Here is a 15225-nt window from a genome sequence, read left to right as displayed (position 1 = left end):
GGCTGGTAATGTCCATGGTGGCTAGGAGTGTGTTGCTGGAAAGGTGGTCTATGTTTTTAAGTTTCCGTAGAAAGTGAACAATTATGTGAACAACACCTTCTTACTCGCTAGATAAGCTTTTTTTGCCTTAGTCATATTTGCTGACATTAATTAAAGTTTTTATCCTTGTCAGCAGTGTAGAGTATCAAAGAACACTTTGAAAGGATGAATATAATAAAAAAATACTCCTGTACATCATCAAGGAAATGTCTTGCTGTGTTCAAATAACAATGCCAATAGGTCACACTTAAGCAAATCTGGTGAAAGCAGTGCAGTTTATCATTGAGCAAATAATTACAAGATACTGGACTGCAGAGATGTAATTGAGGGAAGAATGTCATGAAGAGTGAGAAGAAAGTATCTCAGCTTGACTTTCAAATATCAAGCTGAGTTTTTGGGTTGGCAGAGAAACTCAGAACACTGGATGTGGCAATGGCCCAGGCACATTGCGTTGTTTTCAGTCATTTTTCAGTGTATATATAAAATTGTATTTGAGCAATATTAGTCTGTACAACTGCTGCATCATTAAGACCATGAGAAGGAAGAGTCGTTTATGCTTACATTTAAATCAGATATCCTTTTATGTTGCAAGGTGGCAAAACACCAGGTAAGTTTCTTGACCCCCTTTCAGGCTTTCGCATTCTTCCAATGTCAATCTGTATGAGAAATCCAGATGGTCTTTTGAATTCTAACTGTGTTCTCCTTTTGCTACTTTTTACTTGTTCAAAGCCATTGTTGCAAATCAATAGGAAATACATACTTTGTCCACCAATGTGGTGGATATTTGCTAAATCAGTAGTTGTACCTCTACTCATCTGTCTACTCATCTGTCTATCAATAATTCACTGTTTTGTTTTTGTTCACTGATGCATCCAAATCCCTTCCTCCCAACTTGTAATTCATTGAGTATTTTTAATTGGTGTTACTACTGTTCCTGTTTTAATTACAGTACACGTTAATGTGTCTACTCCATTTTCATCAATGATCTGGAAGTGAATATTGCCATTAATGAATAACTTTTGGAGCAATTTGTAGAGAAACTAAATGGACATTTTTTGTTCAGTAATTCAGTATTATGGTGCATTTATTGTCATTTAATCTAAATTTCAAGTGTATGTTTTAACCCCAAATGGTTAAAAAAAAAATTGGAATTGGAATTACATCGGTTGCACAACATTATTTCACATATGCAATGAAAAAGTAAAATTGTGATTTTGGCTTAAAAAAATTTGTCCTTTCCTAGTGGAAAGAATGATTATCAAAGCAGATTTTACTTGCTTGCAACATATGTGAGCATTCTTATGCACTTAAAACTGTTGTGTCATTACAACCTTAACCTCCTTTTCCTCACAAACTTTCTTTGTGATCTTGAAAGGAATGAGCTTAACATGGTACTGAGTTTCATAATTGTCGTTGGTAGCATAGGTGGTTTTTTTCCTTGTTTTTAGGGGGAAAAAATTAAGAGTGTAATGCTTATTTTTCCCTAAAAATAAATACATTGATAAAAGGAGTATTTAAGGCTGCAAGTTATAATTTAATGCCCCCTCCACCAATCTGATAAAACCAGAAAGCCAGGCAAATCTAGAAGGAATTAATTTTTTCATCATCTGCATTCACCCAGGTAAATGTTCATACATATTATAGGGCATATTAATAGTGTCTGTTATGGAGAGGAGAGACAGGCATGGGGCCAAAGCTGCAAATCCAGATCAGGTATTCTAAATGTTCAGATACCTGAACATTTAGAATTGTTGGAATTGGGCCCAGTTCTAGTTGTGTTATGGTAATTCACATTTCTGGACACCAGATGGTGCTGCCATCTTATATAATGTACAATTTCCAGTTAATTGACACTTTGTTTACTTCAGAGTCTAAATAAAGTTCTCTGGGCAAAATCCTTCAATGAGCATTAGGACCAAGTATGGACTTCAGGATTTAACCCCCCCAAGTTTGTTAAGTTGTCATTGTACTCAGTCTCATAATTTGTCACTGGTATTATGTTTAATATGTACTTAAAAGACCTTACAGTTAAAATGGTTCATATCCAGTACTTGATATCTGATTAGGCAAACATTTAAGTAAAATGATAAAAGATGAGTTGTATATACTACTACAAAATTTAATGCCTCTAAGTGTAAAACCCAAGAGTGGCAGTTATTTTGCATATGTACCGATTGTCATTTAATATAGCTACATGAGTAAGATTAAATTGAAAAAAATTTTCAGGTGGAAGCAGCTTTTAATGTAAATCCTCATACTTAAAAGGCAGTTATAGGAACTGATGAAAAACAAGGTATCATGTGTTGGCTAGTGTCTATAGATTTGGTTCTGGGTCTTAGAAGCATAAGCTGGCCTCAGAAGGGGTTGTTAGTTATTCTTCGTTAGAATTCATCCAGAGAAACCTTTTGATACAGATTTGCTACATATACATGCTGCACTATAGTAGATTACTTTGTGGATTCCTTCATTTCACTTTTTCTGATTTAAGCAAAACTACTTCTGAGATATGCCACACAATACATTTAGTAATAACCCTATGGAAAAAACTGGTTGGGTGAATGAACTGAATAGTGTGTGTCAGTAATTTAGCTGACTCCAGTGGGCAGAGATTAGTATTGTAACTCTTTTCTAAACTTTAATACATCTCTAATAGCCATTTCTTAAAATAAATTGTGAAAAAGATTTCTAATTTAAAGTAGATTGTTCAAAGCATGTTAGTAAAATTTTCATAATTTTTTTCCATGTCTTTTGTTTACTACTTGTTTTAATATGTTGTTTACTATTTCCTATTTCTATTTGTATAGATCCACATATTAAAGTCTCTGGAAGAAAAGAACATGTTAAAGAAGCTAAAGAGAGGATCATGTCTGTCTTAGACACAAAAGTAAGAAGAAAGTTCTATTGTTCAGGTGTATATTTTTGTCTCACAGCATGTATAACAGCATGCTGAAATTGTGAAGGGGTTGTCATTTTTATTGACATTTTACATTAAAATTTGTTAGTAAAAGTCATTTTTTTTAAAGTCTGAAATGTGCCATAGGGATGAGATATACAAAAATGGTAAAGGTGATAGACCTGCTGGAATTTTGTTAATTTATTTTATGAAGGTTTGGGTGTGTAACCATCAACCACTCAGTGTAACCATTCACTACAGAGAAATGTATACTATATTTAAAAGTTACAAGATCAGCAGAAATAATCTGACCTTCATCAATCTAAAATTGAATCTAAACAGTCTTGCAAAAAAATGAAGATAATGGCTGGGTAATCATCACAGAACTGGAAATTTCCCCTATATTGTACTCAGTGGGATCTCAGTGATAGTGAGTAACATTAACTTTTACAGTAGGTCAGCTTCTATACTGGCACGCAGCACATCTGAGAAGACATTTGTGAGACATGAGGTGATGTCACTTCCTGAACGGTTTCCTGCTTTTTCTCTTTTACTCATCATAACTCCCAAATGGCTTGCTTTCGAAGCACCAATTATGTTTCAGTGTGGTGGTCTTGCCAGTGCCTGGTGTTTCATACTTATTACATTATGGGCTTCAGTAGTTTAACTCTGTGTGGTCATGAGGGATGACAAGCTGGCAGAAAACTAGAGGACAAAGTAAGGGGAGAGAGACACCTATGAGATGTGCAGGGTTTAGGATGAATGGCCAGGGTCTTGTGGAAGCACCAAGAGGGTCCATATAATAGTCTGAAGGAAGGACCTTAAGATTATACCTCTGATTCTGTAAGATTGGAAGCACGTGTCACCTGACATCTCATTTATTCCACCATAAAAAAAAATTATGGTGGCACAAATTATGAGCAAATAATTGTCACTAAAATTATGGTGGCACAAATTATGAGCAAATAAATGTCTCTCCCCTTTTTCAAGCCACATCAAAGGAAACTCAGGTAAAAGGCAAAAAGGGGGTAATAAACTCTGCCACTTTATTGTGGCAGATGTCTGTTAGATCTGTGATGGGAGAGTATGTCCAGCCTGAGCTGTTTGCATTCTCCAGACAACCCAGGCAGTTTCTCCATGGGCTTGAAGGCCTTTCAAGCCCCTAGAGCACCTGTCCAGCTTTTTCCACTTACAGAGAGGCATCCTAGGGATTCTTATGGCACCTCTCCATAAGCAGAGAAGTCAGGGTTCCCCACTTAGCCAGACTCACTCCTGTGATTGTGAGGGAATGGGTCTTGCTGAGTTTGGAAAGCAGGGCTTTCTCCTCTCATCCAGACTTGCTCCTGGGATTGTGGGGGACAGGAATTCTGTGCCATCTGACATTTAAAGTCTGTTGGGTAATCTTCAGATCAGTCATTCCTTTACTGTATACTCTTTTGCATATGCTGTTCTATGGATTGTTATACACTGAAAAATCTAAGTAAAATTAACTAAAAACACATCCTTATTGGCCTATTTTAAATGTTGTATAGAAAATACCAAAAACCCTTGTTTTAAAACCATTTAAAGCTTCAATTTTGTTTTTTTTTAAACAATATTGTTCTTTTTTCTAAATGTTGCTAAGCTTTTTTTTTTTTCTTCTGAGACTTAAGGACTGGAGCCTACATGTAAGCATTTCTTATGTTCATCCAGATTGAAGCTAATTTAAGTCATTTTTCCTTATTGGCCTGTACAGTGACCTTTTGATCCACAAAGTAGAGATCACCAGCTGGGATCTCTGGGGTAGAATACACTATTATATTAAACCACTCCTCCTAGTTAATAATATCCTATTGTGCACGTGGAGTTCAAAAATTTGTTTGCATTAAACTTCCATATATTTAATTGCAATTGGCACAATTAAATACTTCCTACAAAAAAGAGCATATAATAAGAATTTTGAAAAAATCCAAAAGGTATGATGTTAGAAAATTAACCACTGTTTTTCCAACAGTGTAGAAATTTGTTTAAAAAAAGCAACCCCCCGTGCCCACCAAAAAAAACCTCCTACCTTAAGTAAACTGAAAATGTCAAGTGGCAGCTGTCTGCCGTATTTCTCAGTCCCCTCATTTTGTCATTTGGGAGACTCATGGTGTAGAAGCCTAATATGTTTATTTCCATATGATTTCCTCATGACAATATGGGCATGGTACTTGGTATACTTCAGTTGATGTTAAGCCACTGATAAAATTAGATTTTCAGAATGCTTTACATAATTGTATAAATTCCATTTACTGAAGAACACTAATGCTCAGAGGTACTCAATTCTAAAAGAATCCAAAAATAATAGATTCTTTGACTTTTTTTTTTAGAGTAACAGGGTCACCTTGAAGATGGATGTTTCACATACAGAACATTCTCATGTAATTGGTAAAGGTGGCAATAACATTAAAAAAGTAATGGAAGAAACAGGATGTCACATCCACTTTCCAGACTCAAATAGGAATAACCAAGCAGAAAAAAGCAATCAAGTAAGTATTACTTAATATTTTGTGTGCATTATAAATGTATGTAATTCTATATAAATCAATTGGATCACATATATAGAATATGGAATGTATTACATAAATATAAAAGTATTACTTTTTTTTTTTCAAAATACTAAACATTTCTGGTTTGATTATTTTCACTAAACAATTGATGTTTAGGGAAATATGTTTTTTATATAAAATTTAGTAAGGAAACTCATTGGTTTATTCCAAGTTAAACTAAAGACTTTTTCTTTTATGAGGTTTTTCCCATAAAAAGCTGCATTTCATAACAAATCATGTTTTTGAAAATGTTTTTTATCAAAAATCTTTTGAATATTCTGCGTAAAAGCTGTGGTAGAGAAGCAGAGCAAGCAGTTTTGCTGCTGTTTTTATTTACTGATTTTTTTTTTACGTGACAAATGTATTTGCCACCTAAATACCTAACAAAAATGAAATGCCGCATTACAGCATTTAGCATTATCACATTTAAAAAGATAAATACTGATTATGATTTGAATACATCAGAGTTTTTTTCTATAATGTCAATTTTAAGTTAAATATGTATTTTTCAGACTTTCATTATAATATAAATTTCTTCAAGTTCAGTAAAGCACCCAGGATGAACCAGGATTTAATGTATAAATAATAAAGATAGCATACTTTTATTTATTTGCCGGGGAGGGGTGCCTCCCAATTACTTACTTTAAGCTTTCAGAACAAAAAATATTTAAAAAGAATGTAAACATTTGGAGGTTTTTTCTTAGATGCTTCATAAGAACACTACATCATTTTATATGTTCTCAATTTCCAGGTGTCTATTGCAGGACCACCAGCTGGTGTGGAGTCTGCCAGACTTAGAATAAGGGTAACTATGTATTTTTAAGAAATAAAATGGCAAAGACACTGTAGAGGAAAACAATTGAGAGAAAAACAATAGTTCTGTAGTCTATCTAGGGTTGTCTAATTCTGTGCTGTGGCCAATATGCAAATCGTATCACCAAGTCCAAAACTGCAAGAAAATGAGAAAAAAAATATTCATAGAGAAAATAATTTTTGTTTGCAATTTTATAAGTCGATTTAAAAGAATAATCCAAAAATAAGCTTTAAAAATCTCTCAGACACTTTGTATATGATAGAAATATGTGAATAATATTTGTGGCCATATGGATTAAATGCAATGAATCCATATTAACGCACAAGCATATATTCACTCAGGGTTTGGTTTGATTTTTTTCAAACCCACCAATAGAAAGGCTATACCTAATATGAGCTGTATGAACTAGTTATCATCTAGCAGTCTTTATGCTAAAAAATAACCATATTTACTTGCATACCACACAACATCGTCCACCTCTTCCCAGCCCTCCACCAAATGAACCCTTCAAAACTGGGGTGCATATTTTAAGTGGGAAAGCTGGTCTTGACTGGAATAGAAGCAAGGTGGAACAGAACAAGCATATGCTGTGACTCATGCCTGCCCAGATGGCTGCCATTTCTCTCCATGGATACAAACAGCAGAGCCAGAGTCCAATATTAATCCTCTCATGGCCACAGATGAGCTTTTTGCTAAAGAGCCAATGAGCTAGCTGAGGGAGAGTGAGCTGCTGCATGCAGTCTGTAGTATCTTGATGAAGTGTGTGGCAGGAAACAGCAAGTTATAATTTATAGGAACTTATAAAGAGCTACTTACAGTAAAGAATAGGGGTGCATCAATAACTATTTTGGGGCCAATACTGATGGCCAATTATTAATCAGCCATATGCAGCCCGGCAGCAGTGTCCGGCTGGTAAGTCTGTTGGGAGGAGGGGGGGGCGGAAGGGGAGGAGTGGGCGAAGGGACATGGGGGGCTGGGCAGATCAAGGTCCCTGTAGTGTGGGAGGAAGTAGGTCTGGGACAGGCAGGCACTACACGGGCAGGGCACGGGGCTGCCACTACACATTCGGGCCTGACCAGCCTTTTCCTGGCAGGGGGGCTGGGCCCGGGCTGCACTCAAGGCAAGTGGGGTGGAGTGGGCAATGGTGGTGCTGGGAGAAGAGCTACGGGAGAGCTACTGTGAATTTAGGGGTGGCTGTAGTACACCCCGTAGCCCCACCTCCTCTGGGGGTGTCCACATGGCAGGCGCTGTGTCCCCGCCCCCCAGAGGAGCCTCGGCTCTGCCCCGCACCCCACCCTGCCCTGGCTGGGCAGCACCAGTGCCTGCCCCAGACCCACTCCCTCCCTCACCGTGGGAGCCTCAGCCTGCCTCCGCCCCTCTCCCCCCGACTTACTGCCCAGATGCTGGGCTGCATTCCTGGCTGTGTGCATGCGGTGGCTACATGCATGCATACTGCATTTATCAACAACATTATCAACCACATCAGCCAAAAAAAAACCCATTGCCAATAATGACAATTTTCCTTGTATCGGTACCGATACAATATGGAGTGATATAACACTGCACCTCTAGCAAAGAAGTAACAGTTTTGCATTGCCCTTGCAATGACAGGTCTGGGGCCTAGTCTTGTTGTTGTCCTGTCCTACCAGAAAGTTCCTCCTGCCTCACCCATACTGTTGTCTGGGATACCACATCTCTTGGGATACTCTGTGTTTCCAGGACTTGCTCTGTCACACAGTTGGCCATGACTCTGGACATATCTTTTTTTCTACTTTCTACCTTCCAAAAGCAGGTGTGTGCCTTATTTGGAGGCATAAGTTATGCTGTGCAAGAAAATAATATCTGCTAAAAATACCTTCCGCAGCAGACCTGCACAAAGTCCTTATGCAACACTGTTGTGAGATTTTCATGACTTAGGCAAGAATGACAATAATTGTGATTTAAAATGCAGCTGGAATAAATAATTTGGGCTCCAAAAGACTCAGATCTAGCTATTGTACTCTTCCTTCTGTTATCATTTTCCATTTTGATTTTGTATGTATTGCAAATAACTATGAATTAAATGGGGAATGTATACTCGTTTTAGATCAAATAACTTCTTATTAACACTTCTAACATTACTATATTTATATTAAGACTGCTTGATAGCTCTGGTGGTTATGGCAGAAATAGTGATTTACAGACTGGTTTATAAGACGCCATCGTCTCTGTAATTCCAGCGAGCTCCCTATGAATAAGACTCCTGTGTACATATTTACAAAGATACCTATATGTATAAGCAAGTATAGAAAAATAATTTGTATTTTTATACTTCTTAGTTGTTAAAAACCCTTTCTTTTTGCCATTTGTGTTTTAAAAAATAATGTGACTATGAAGCAATTACTATTTCTATTTTTATCAGGGTGAAGAACCAGTCTTGAAATATAGTCGTATCTTGAATTTTTGTAAAGGAACTCTATGGCGTCTGTAGATAATCTAAATGTTATCAGAGCTGAGTAATAGGAAAATTCTGAATTTGCTTTGCATTGTGGCAGGATGTATGATTATATTTTGCACAGTTGCTATGGTTTGTCTCAATCTCAATCTCATTCTAGGAGCTCCTTCCATTGGTACTGATGTTTGAATTACCCATAGCTGGAATTCTCCAACCAATCCCAGATCCTAATTCTCCCACAATTCAGCATATATCACAGACTTACAACATTTCAGTTTCTTTTAAACAACGTTCTCGAATGTATGGTACTACTGTCATTGTCAGGGGGTCACAGAATAATACTAGTGCTGTACAGGTAATTCACTTAATACACTTATTAAGTATTATTCTCAATGTCTCAAATATGTAAATAGCTTAAACAGTTTTGTTAAAGTAGCGGTGCTCAACCACTGGCCTACAGGCCAGATCCAGCCTGTGACCCTGTGTCATCCAGCTCATGGTGCTCCCCATGGGTCTGGAAATTTGGCAGCGAGAGAGCGGTGGCACTGATTCCCCCACCATCAAATTTACAGACCCAGTGAGATACTGGGTTCCTGCGAACTGGATCAGGCCTCCAGTCCCAATGTGCAGGGCTGGGTGGTGGTGGCACTGGGCCCTAGGGCCCAACCCTGGTGTGAAGGGCAGGAGGGGATGACATCAGGCCCACAGAACAAAACCCTAGCACACTGAGGTGAGAGGTGGTGGTGCCAGGCCCCTGTGGACTAATCCTGGGACACAGGGGTGGGAGGGGATGGTGCTGGTCACCTGGGACCCAGCCCCAGAATGTTTGGGCAGAACGGTCAGTGCCAGGCCCTTGGGGACAAATCCCAGGGGTGGGGGTGGTACCAGGCCCTCGGGACCCAATCCCAGCACCCCAGGACCTCAGCCTGGCACTTGGGACAGAAAGGGGGTGGTGCTTGACCCCAGGGCCTGCCTGCTCCTGGTGCTTTGGGGCAGGGAGGGGGTAGTGCTAGGCTCCATAGCCCAATATTGGCACAGGGGCTCAATCTGGACTGCAGACCGGCCCTGCCCTGCCCATCTGGCATGCAGGGCCAAAAGGGTAAGCACCACTGTGTTAAACAGTGTATAGTTGCAGTGCTGTGACTGATTAGTAAGGCTGCCTGTTACCACATGGTGATTTGAATATATTGATCTTAAAGGCTAATATTTTTGATAAAATAACATCTGTGTTTAAAGATTGATTTTTTGGCTTTCACCCTAGTATGCCTTCATTTCAGTTTAAACTGTTAACACATTAGGTGACTCAAATTCTCGACATGCTAGCAAATGGTTAATACCCCAATCCAAAACAAAAAAAGCAATACTGGAGCAGTAGCCTCTTCCACCTACTGTAAAACATCTAGTAAGCAAACAATGTAGCAAAAACAACACCAAGTCATACAAACCTCAGCCCTTTCCATATATCAAGTCCAATATGTGGACTCCAAACATGGGCAGAGAGTCAACAAATTAGATCTGTTTTGGACAAAGGGAGAAAAAGAGCAAATTTTGACAGAGAACGAAAGGGCCTTTCATTGACCACATCCTGCCAACACTACCTTCTCTCATAAAGCCAAAGGAGCTGTCTTGAGCTTTTGTGCAGATGACCACTATGGCAGTAAGGTGGTCTCTAGTCTATTAGTACTTCATAGTCCAAGTCCTGAAATTAGTTCTGTTTGGGTAGTTCATATGGATTTCACTGTAGGTGCACAGGAATACTGGATTGGAGTGCAGGATTGGGGCCAGGACATTAAGATCCTCATAACTGTCCCCTGTGAAGCCAATTGCATATTGTACAGCTCTTCATAAGATGGAGACTTGGAAGTAAAGTTGATTCATAATTCAGAAACAACTTAATTTTAAACAATATGCATCTTTCAGTTTTTCATTTATGCAATAAAATCCTTTATATTCTTCTGCGACTTTCTTTCAGAATTAGATGTGCGGTGACTAAAACAAATGTATCCTGAGGCAACCTGCATTTGGGTGTGCTGTTTTGGCAGTTTATCTGCAATGCATTTTCTCTTTCTTGTAGGAAGGAACAGCAATGCTTCTGGAACATCTGGCAGGCAGTTTGGCCTCTGCAATCCCAGTGAGCACGCAGCTGGACATTGCAGCACAACATCATCTCTTTATGATGGGTAGAAATGGCAGTAACATCAAACATATCATGCAGAGAACTGGTGCTCAGATCCACTTCCCTGACCCCAGTAACCCACAAAAGAAATCCACTGTCTACCTCCAGGGCACTATTGAGTCTGTCTGTCTTGCCAGACAATATCTCATGGTAAATATTCCAGTAATTTCTGTATGAAAATAACTAAAAGAAAGTATGCCCAATTTGTCTGTAAAATGCAAATGACTTATTACACAATATTGATTCAGCTGACCGCTCTTTTTTTTAATGTATTGTGTAGAAGTTACTATGAATTGTAGTTCCTTAAATATTTTATTAATAAAAATATCCTGTAGTGTCAGGATAAAGTTGCTCTTGTTCAGTAAGAATACAAACATGCATCATTTAAATTGGGTTTAAGAATATTCACACAGGCATTTTTGTTTCTTTCTTGGCCATTGATTCTTCTTCCTTTTATTTGTCTGCAGGATAAATAGTTAGCTTTCTGCAGCTATTGACAGGGCTACCTGTCACAAGTTTCTGGGGAGCAAGTTTAAGTAGAAGTCATGTGGATGCGATTCATACAGAATACCCAGAGGGCACGTCTACACATGTAATTAATGTGGCTGAATATACTCCAGCACAGTTTGCATGTGCCCCAGGCACGGTGTTTGCACATGTGCCTAGGACCACATTACATTGAGCAGGGGTGGAGCAGCCCCAGCTGACAGGGGGCCCTGTGGGTCAGCCTGCCAACCCAGGGCTGCTCCAGCCCGGCTCAGTGTGCTACACAGGGGCTGGCTGTGGCACAAGGGTGCTTCGGTGCAGGGCTAGCCAACAGACAGCCCCTCACTGAAGCACTTTCATGCCCCAGCCAGCCCTGTCAGCATCTACATTTGCATTGTGGCAGAGTAAATGACTGTGCTGTAAGATGGTACTTGTACTACTCTGCTGTAAGATGGCAGTACCATCCTATGATAGAGTTCATTAGTTTACTCCATCCTAATAGCACCACATGTGTAGAAAGTGACCTTTTACTGTGGAGCTAATTAGTCACCTCCACAGTAAATGTCTTACATAGACTTTGTCTGTCCCTTTAACAAAACTAGCCTTGGTGGAGGAGTGCTTTTTGTAAACCCAATCCTGATTGCATCCATTAGGCATTATTGTATTAATAACTATAACATTTGTTATGCATAAGGCCATGTCTCTTCATAGTAATAGCTGGTACTTAGAATAACTGAAGCCCAAGTTTAATATCGGTGCTGATATCAGATGTCTGCCACTTCCTAGTAATTTTTTTTCACATGGCAACGTGTGATCTGTTTTACCTCACTAAGAATTAATGGGTTGTATGTTTTGTAAAGAAGTAACTGAGTGAAAACTTTCAACCGATCACGTGGTGACAAACTCATAGCTACAGTTGGCTTAATATTTTTAAGTTTCATGGTTAGCTATGGTTAGCTTCCTGGAAGCAGTCCAGATATGTGCTGCTGATATTTCAAACCAATTTAAAAAGACTGTCTTCTGGCCTTGTAAAAAGATATTTGGTGACAAAATGTGCATCAGCCTAACCTGTTCTTTGATCCTAATCTCTAGAAGCTACTTAAGAACAACAAACAGAAAACAAGCAACCTAAGCAAGCAATTAATGAATTACTAAAGTGTGTCAAAGTGCTGGATACTATAAAAACTGATAATGGAAAAAGGCAGGCTTAAGGGGAGGTATTAAGACTTGTTTTTTGTTTGGTTGGTTTTAGTTTTTTTCCCAGAGCCTTAAGAGATCACTATATTCAGCCCTTTGAAAGTACATGAAGGTTAAGTTTCCTTCAAGCTTTTTTAGATGAGTAAACTACATAGTAGTGATAACACTCATATTTTTTAAACAATCATCACATGTAAAATGAAGTTGACAAACTTATTGTGAATGAAAACTATTTTTTTATTGATTTTTGACATTGTGCATAGAATAACACATCAACAAAAATGTTAACATATATATTGCATGTCTTTTTATGACATGCATGTGTCATATTTTAATAATATTAATTATTTTTAAATGTCTTCTGAACCTGGCATTAATACTAGTCTGTACTGAACTTGACAAGTTTTTACTCACTGGTTATATTGGTGTATAAATAAATTACAGACCATCTTAAATGTTGGCTTGAAAACCATTTCATGCTACAAATACATAAATACATGCTAGTCATAGAAGCATATAATTTTGTCAATGGCTTGGCAGTCCATCTGCCTTTTTCTTTATATTCCAGTGTGCACTAGTAAGTTCATCAAGAAAGTTTAATTCAGTGGCTTTGTATAAAACAGCTTGGTCTGTACTTTATTTGCAAGTACTACTAGATTTTTCATTTGTTTTCATACATATTTAAACTTTTCCCATATTGACAATATAGTTTTATATCTTCAACCTCTCTCCAAAAATGCTGCTTGGACCACAGAAATCTCTGCTGCAGTTGGACCTTTTTAATTGTCTTCCCACTTAATATTGGTGTTAGAATGGACATATTTATTTTCTTTCCTTTTTTCCATTATCCTTACCCACATGTTCTAAATGTACAATAGTAAAACTATAGTCAAAATACCAAATCTTGTGATGTACATATAAAGAAGACTTATTTCCAGCTTTCAAAATTTCCATGTTTTTCCTTTTGTTTTCTTAACCTTTAGTTGAGACTTTTTATCCAATAACATTCAGTGTGATCTTTGATATTACCATACATAACTGGCTTTACAAAAGCTTTTGGAAAATCCAGATATGATATTTCATATATTTCATAGACATTAGGGCTGGAACGGACCTTGCGAGATCATCGGTTCCAGCCTCCTGCCCAAGGGGTAGGAAACCAGCTGGGGTCAGATCACCCCAGCAAGATAAGTATCCAAGCGTTTCTTAAAGGTATCCAGAGTAGGTGCTTGCACCCCTTCTCGGGGGAGTCTATTCCAGACTCTGGAGCATCGGACGGTAAAGAAGTTTTTCCTTATATCCAGTCTAAAACGGTCTTCCAGTGGTTTGCGACCGTTAAACCTTGTCTTCCCTTGGGGTACCCTGGTGAACAAACGTTGTCCCAGTTCCTGATGCACACCCCTTGTATACTTACAGGCTGCCACCAAGTCACACCTGAGCCTTTGCTTTTCCAATCTTAAGAGTCCTATGCCTCTCAGCCTCTCCTCATAAGGCCTGTTCTCTTGACCTCTAATCATGTGCATGGCTCTCCTCTAGACTCTCTCAAGCTTCTCCACATCCTTTCTAAAGTGTGGAGCCCTGAATTAGATGCAGTACTCCAGCTGTGGCCTAACCAAGGCCAATTAAAGCAGGAGGATGACTTCTTGGGTCTTGCTTGAGATGCATCGGTAGGTGCAAGCCAGAGTTTTTATTTGCTTTGCTGGCTGCGGCATCGCATTGGTGGCTCATGTTCATCTTCTGGTCAGTCATGACCCCCCAAGTCTCTTTTGGTCATGGTGCTAGTGAGTTTAGCACTGCCAAGTCTATAAGTACGCTGTGGGTTGTTTTTCCCCAAGGTGGAGCACCTTGCATTTCTCCATGTTGAATGTCCTCAGGTTTTGATCCACCCACCTTACGAGCCTGTCCAGTTTGGTCTAAATTGCCAGCCTGTCCTCCAGCGAGACTGCACTTCTAGGGAACTACAGGCCAATAAGTTTGACCTCAATCCCTGGAAAGACCTTGGAAAAAAATCATCAAAAAAACCATCAACAACAGGCTGATGGAAGGCAACATTCTGAGAGAGAGCCAACATGGCTTCATTATGGGTAGTTCTTGCCTGACCACCCTCATTTCCTTCTATGATGAGGTGACACATTACCCAGACAAAGGAGAAGAGGTTGATGATTTCGAAAAAGCCTTTGATTTGGTCTCCCATGATGTCCTCACAGTAAAATTTGGCAACTGCACAACCTTATGGTTTGATGGCTGGGGAACTGGCTCCGTGGTCAGACCCAAAGAGTGATAGGGGAATGATAATGAATGGGGGATGGGGGGACAATGAACAGGGGATCGGGGGAATGAATAGGGAGCAGGGGAATGAATGGAGGGCAGGGGGAACCAACAGGGGTAGGGGGAATGAGCCTCCTGCTTGTTCTCCTATTCTCTCCAGCCTCCTGCTTGTTCTCCTGCTCATCTCCACCGTCCAGAGCAAGGGAATGAGCAGGGGGCTGAAGACCAGCTGGGAGGGGGCTGGGGGGGACTGTAGCCCCTGGGGGGCCTGGGACACTGCAGGCAGGGTAGTCCATGTGCTGGGGGGGGTCTGCCCTGTGGGGGGCAGGGACCATTGGTGATGTGTAA

At 39.4% G+C, this 15225-nt stretch overlaps 1 protein-coding gene across 1 annotated transcript in view; it reads left to right on the top strand.

Moving 5' to 3' along the window:
* Positions 1-15225, top strand: part of BICC1 (BicC family RNA binding protein 1) — a gene marked incomplete at its 5' end in the record, with an annotated part of 236925 nt that overhangs the window by 179166 nt on the left and 42534 nt on the right. The window contains 5 exons of the mRNA XM_006030884.3: positions 2844-2923; positions 5284-5442; positions 6254-6307; positions 8911-9105; positions 10825-11076. Coding sequence (XP_006030946.1) covers positions 2844-2923; positions 5284-5442; positions 6254-6307; positions 8911-9105; positions 10825-11076 — 740 coding nt within the window. The remainder of the gene's footprint in view (positions 1-2843; positions 2924-5283; positions 5443-6253; positions 6308-8910; positions 9106-10824; positions 11077-15225) is intronic.

Source organism: Alligator sinensis, unplaced genomic scaffold (genome assembly GCF_000455745.1).
Source record: "Alligator sinensis unplaced genomic scaffold, ASM45574v1 scaffold176_1, whole genome shotgun sequence".
Classification (NCBI taxonomy): Eukaryota; Metazoa; Chordata; order Crocodylia; family Alligatoridae; genus Alligator; species Alligator sinensis.
This window is presented reverse-complemented; position numbering and strand designations above follow the sequence as displayed.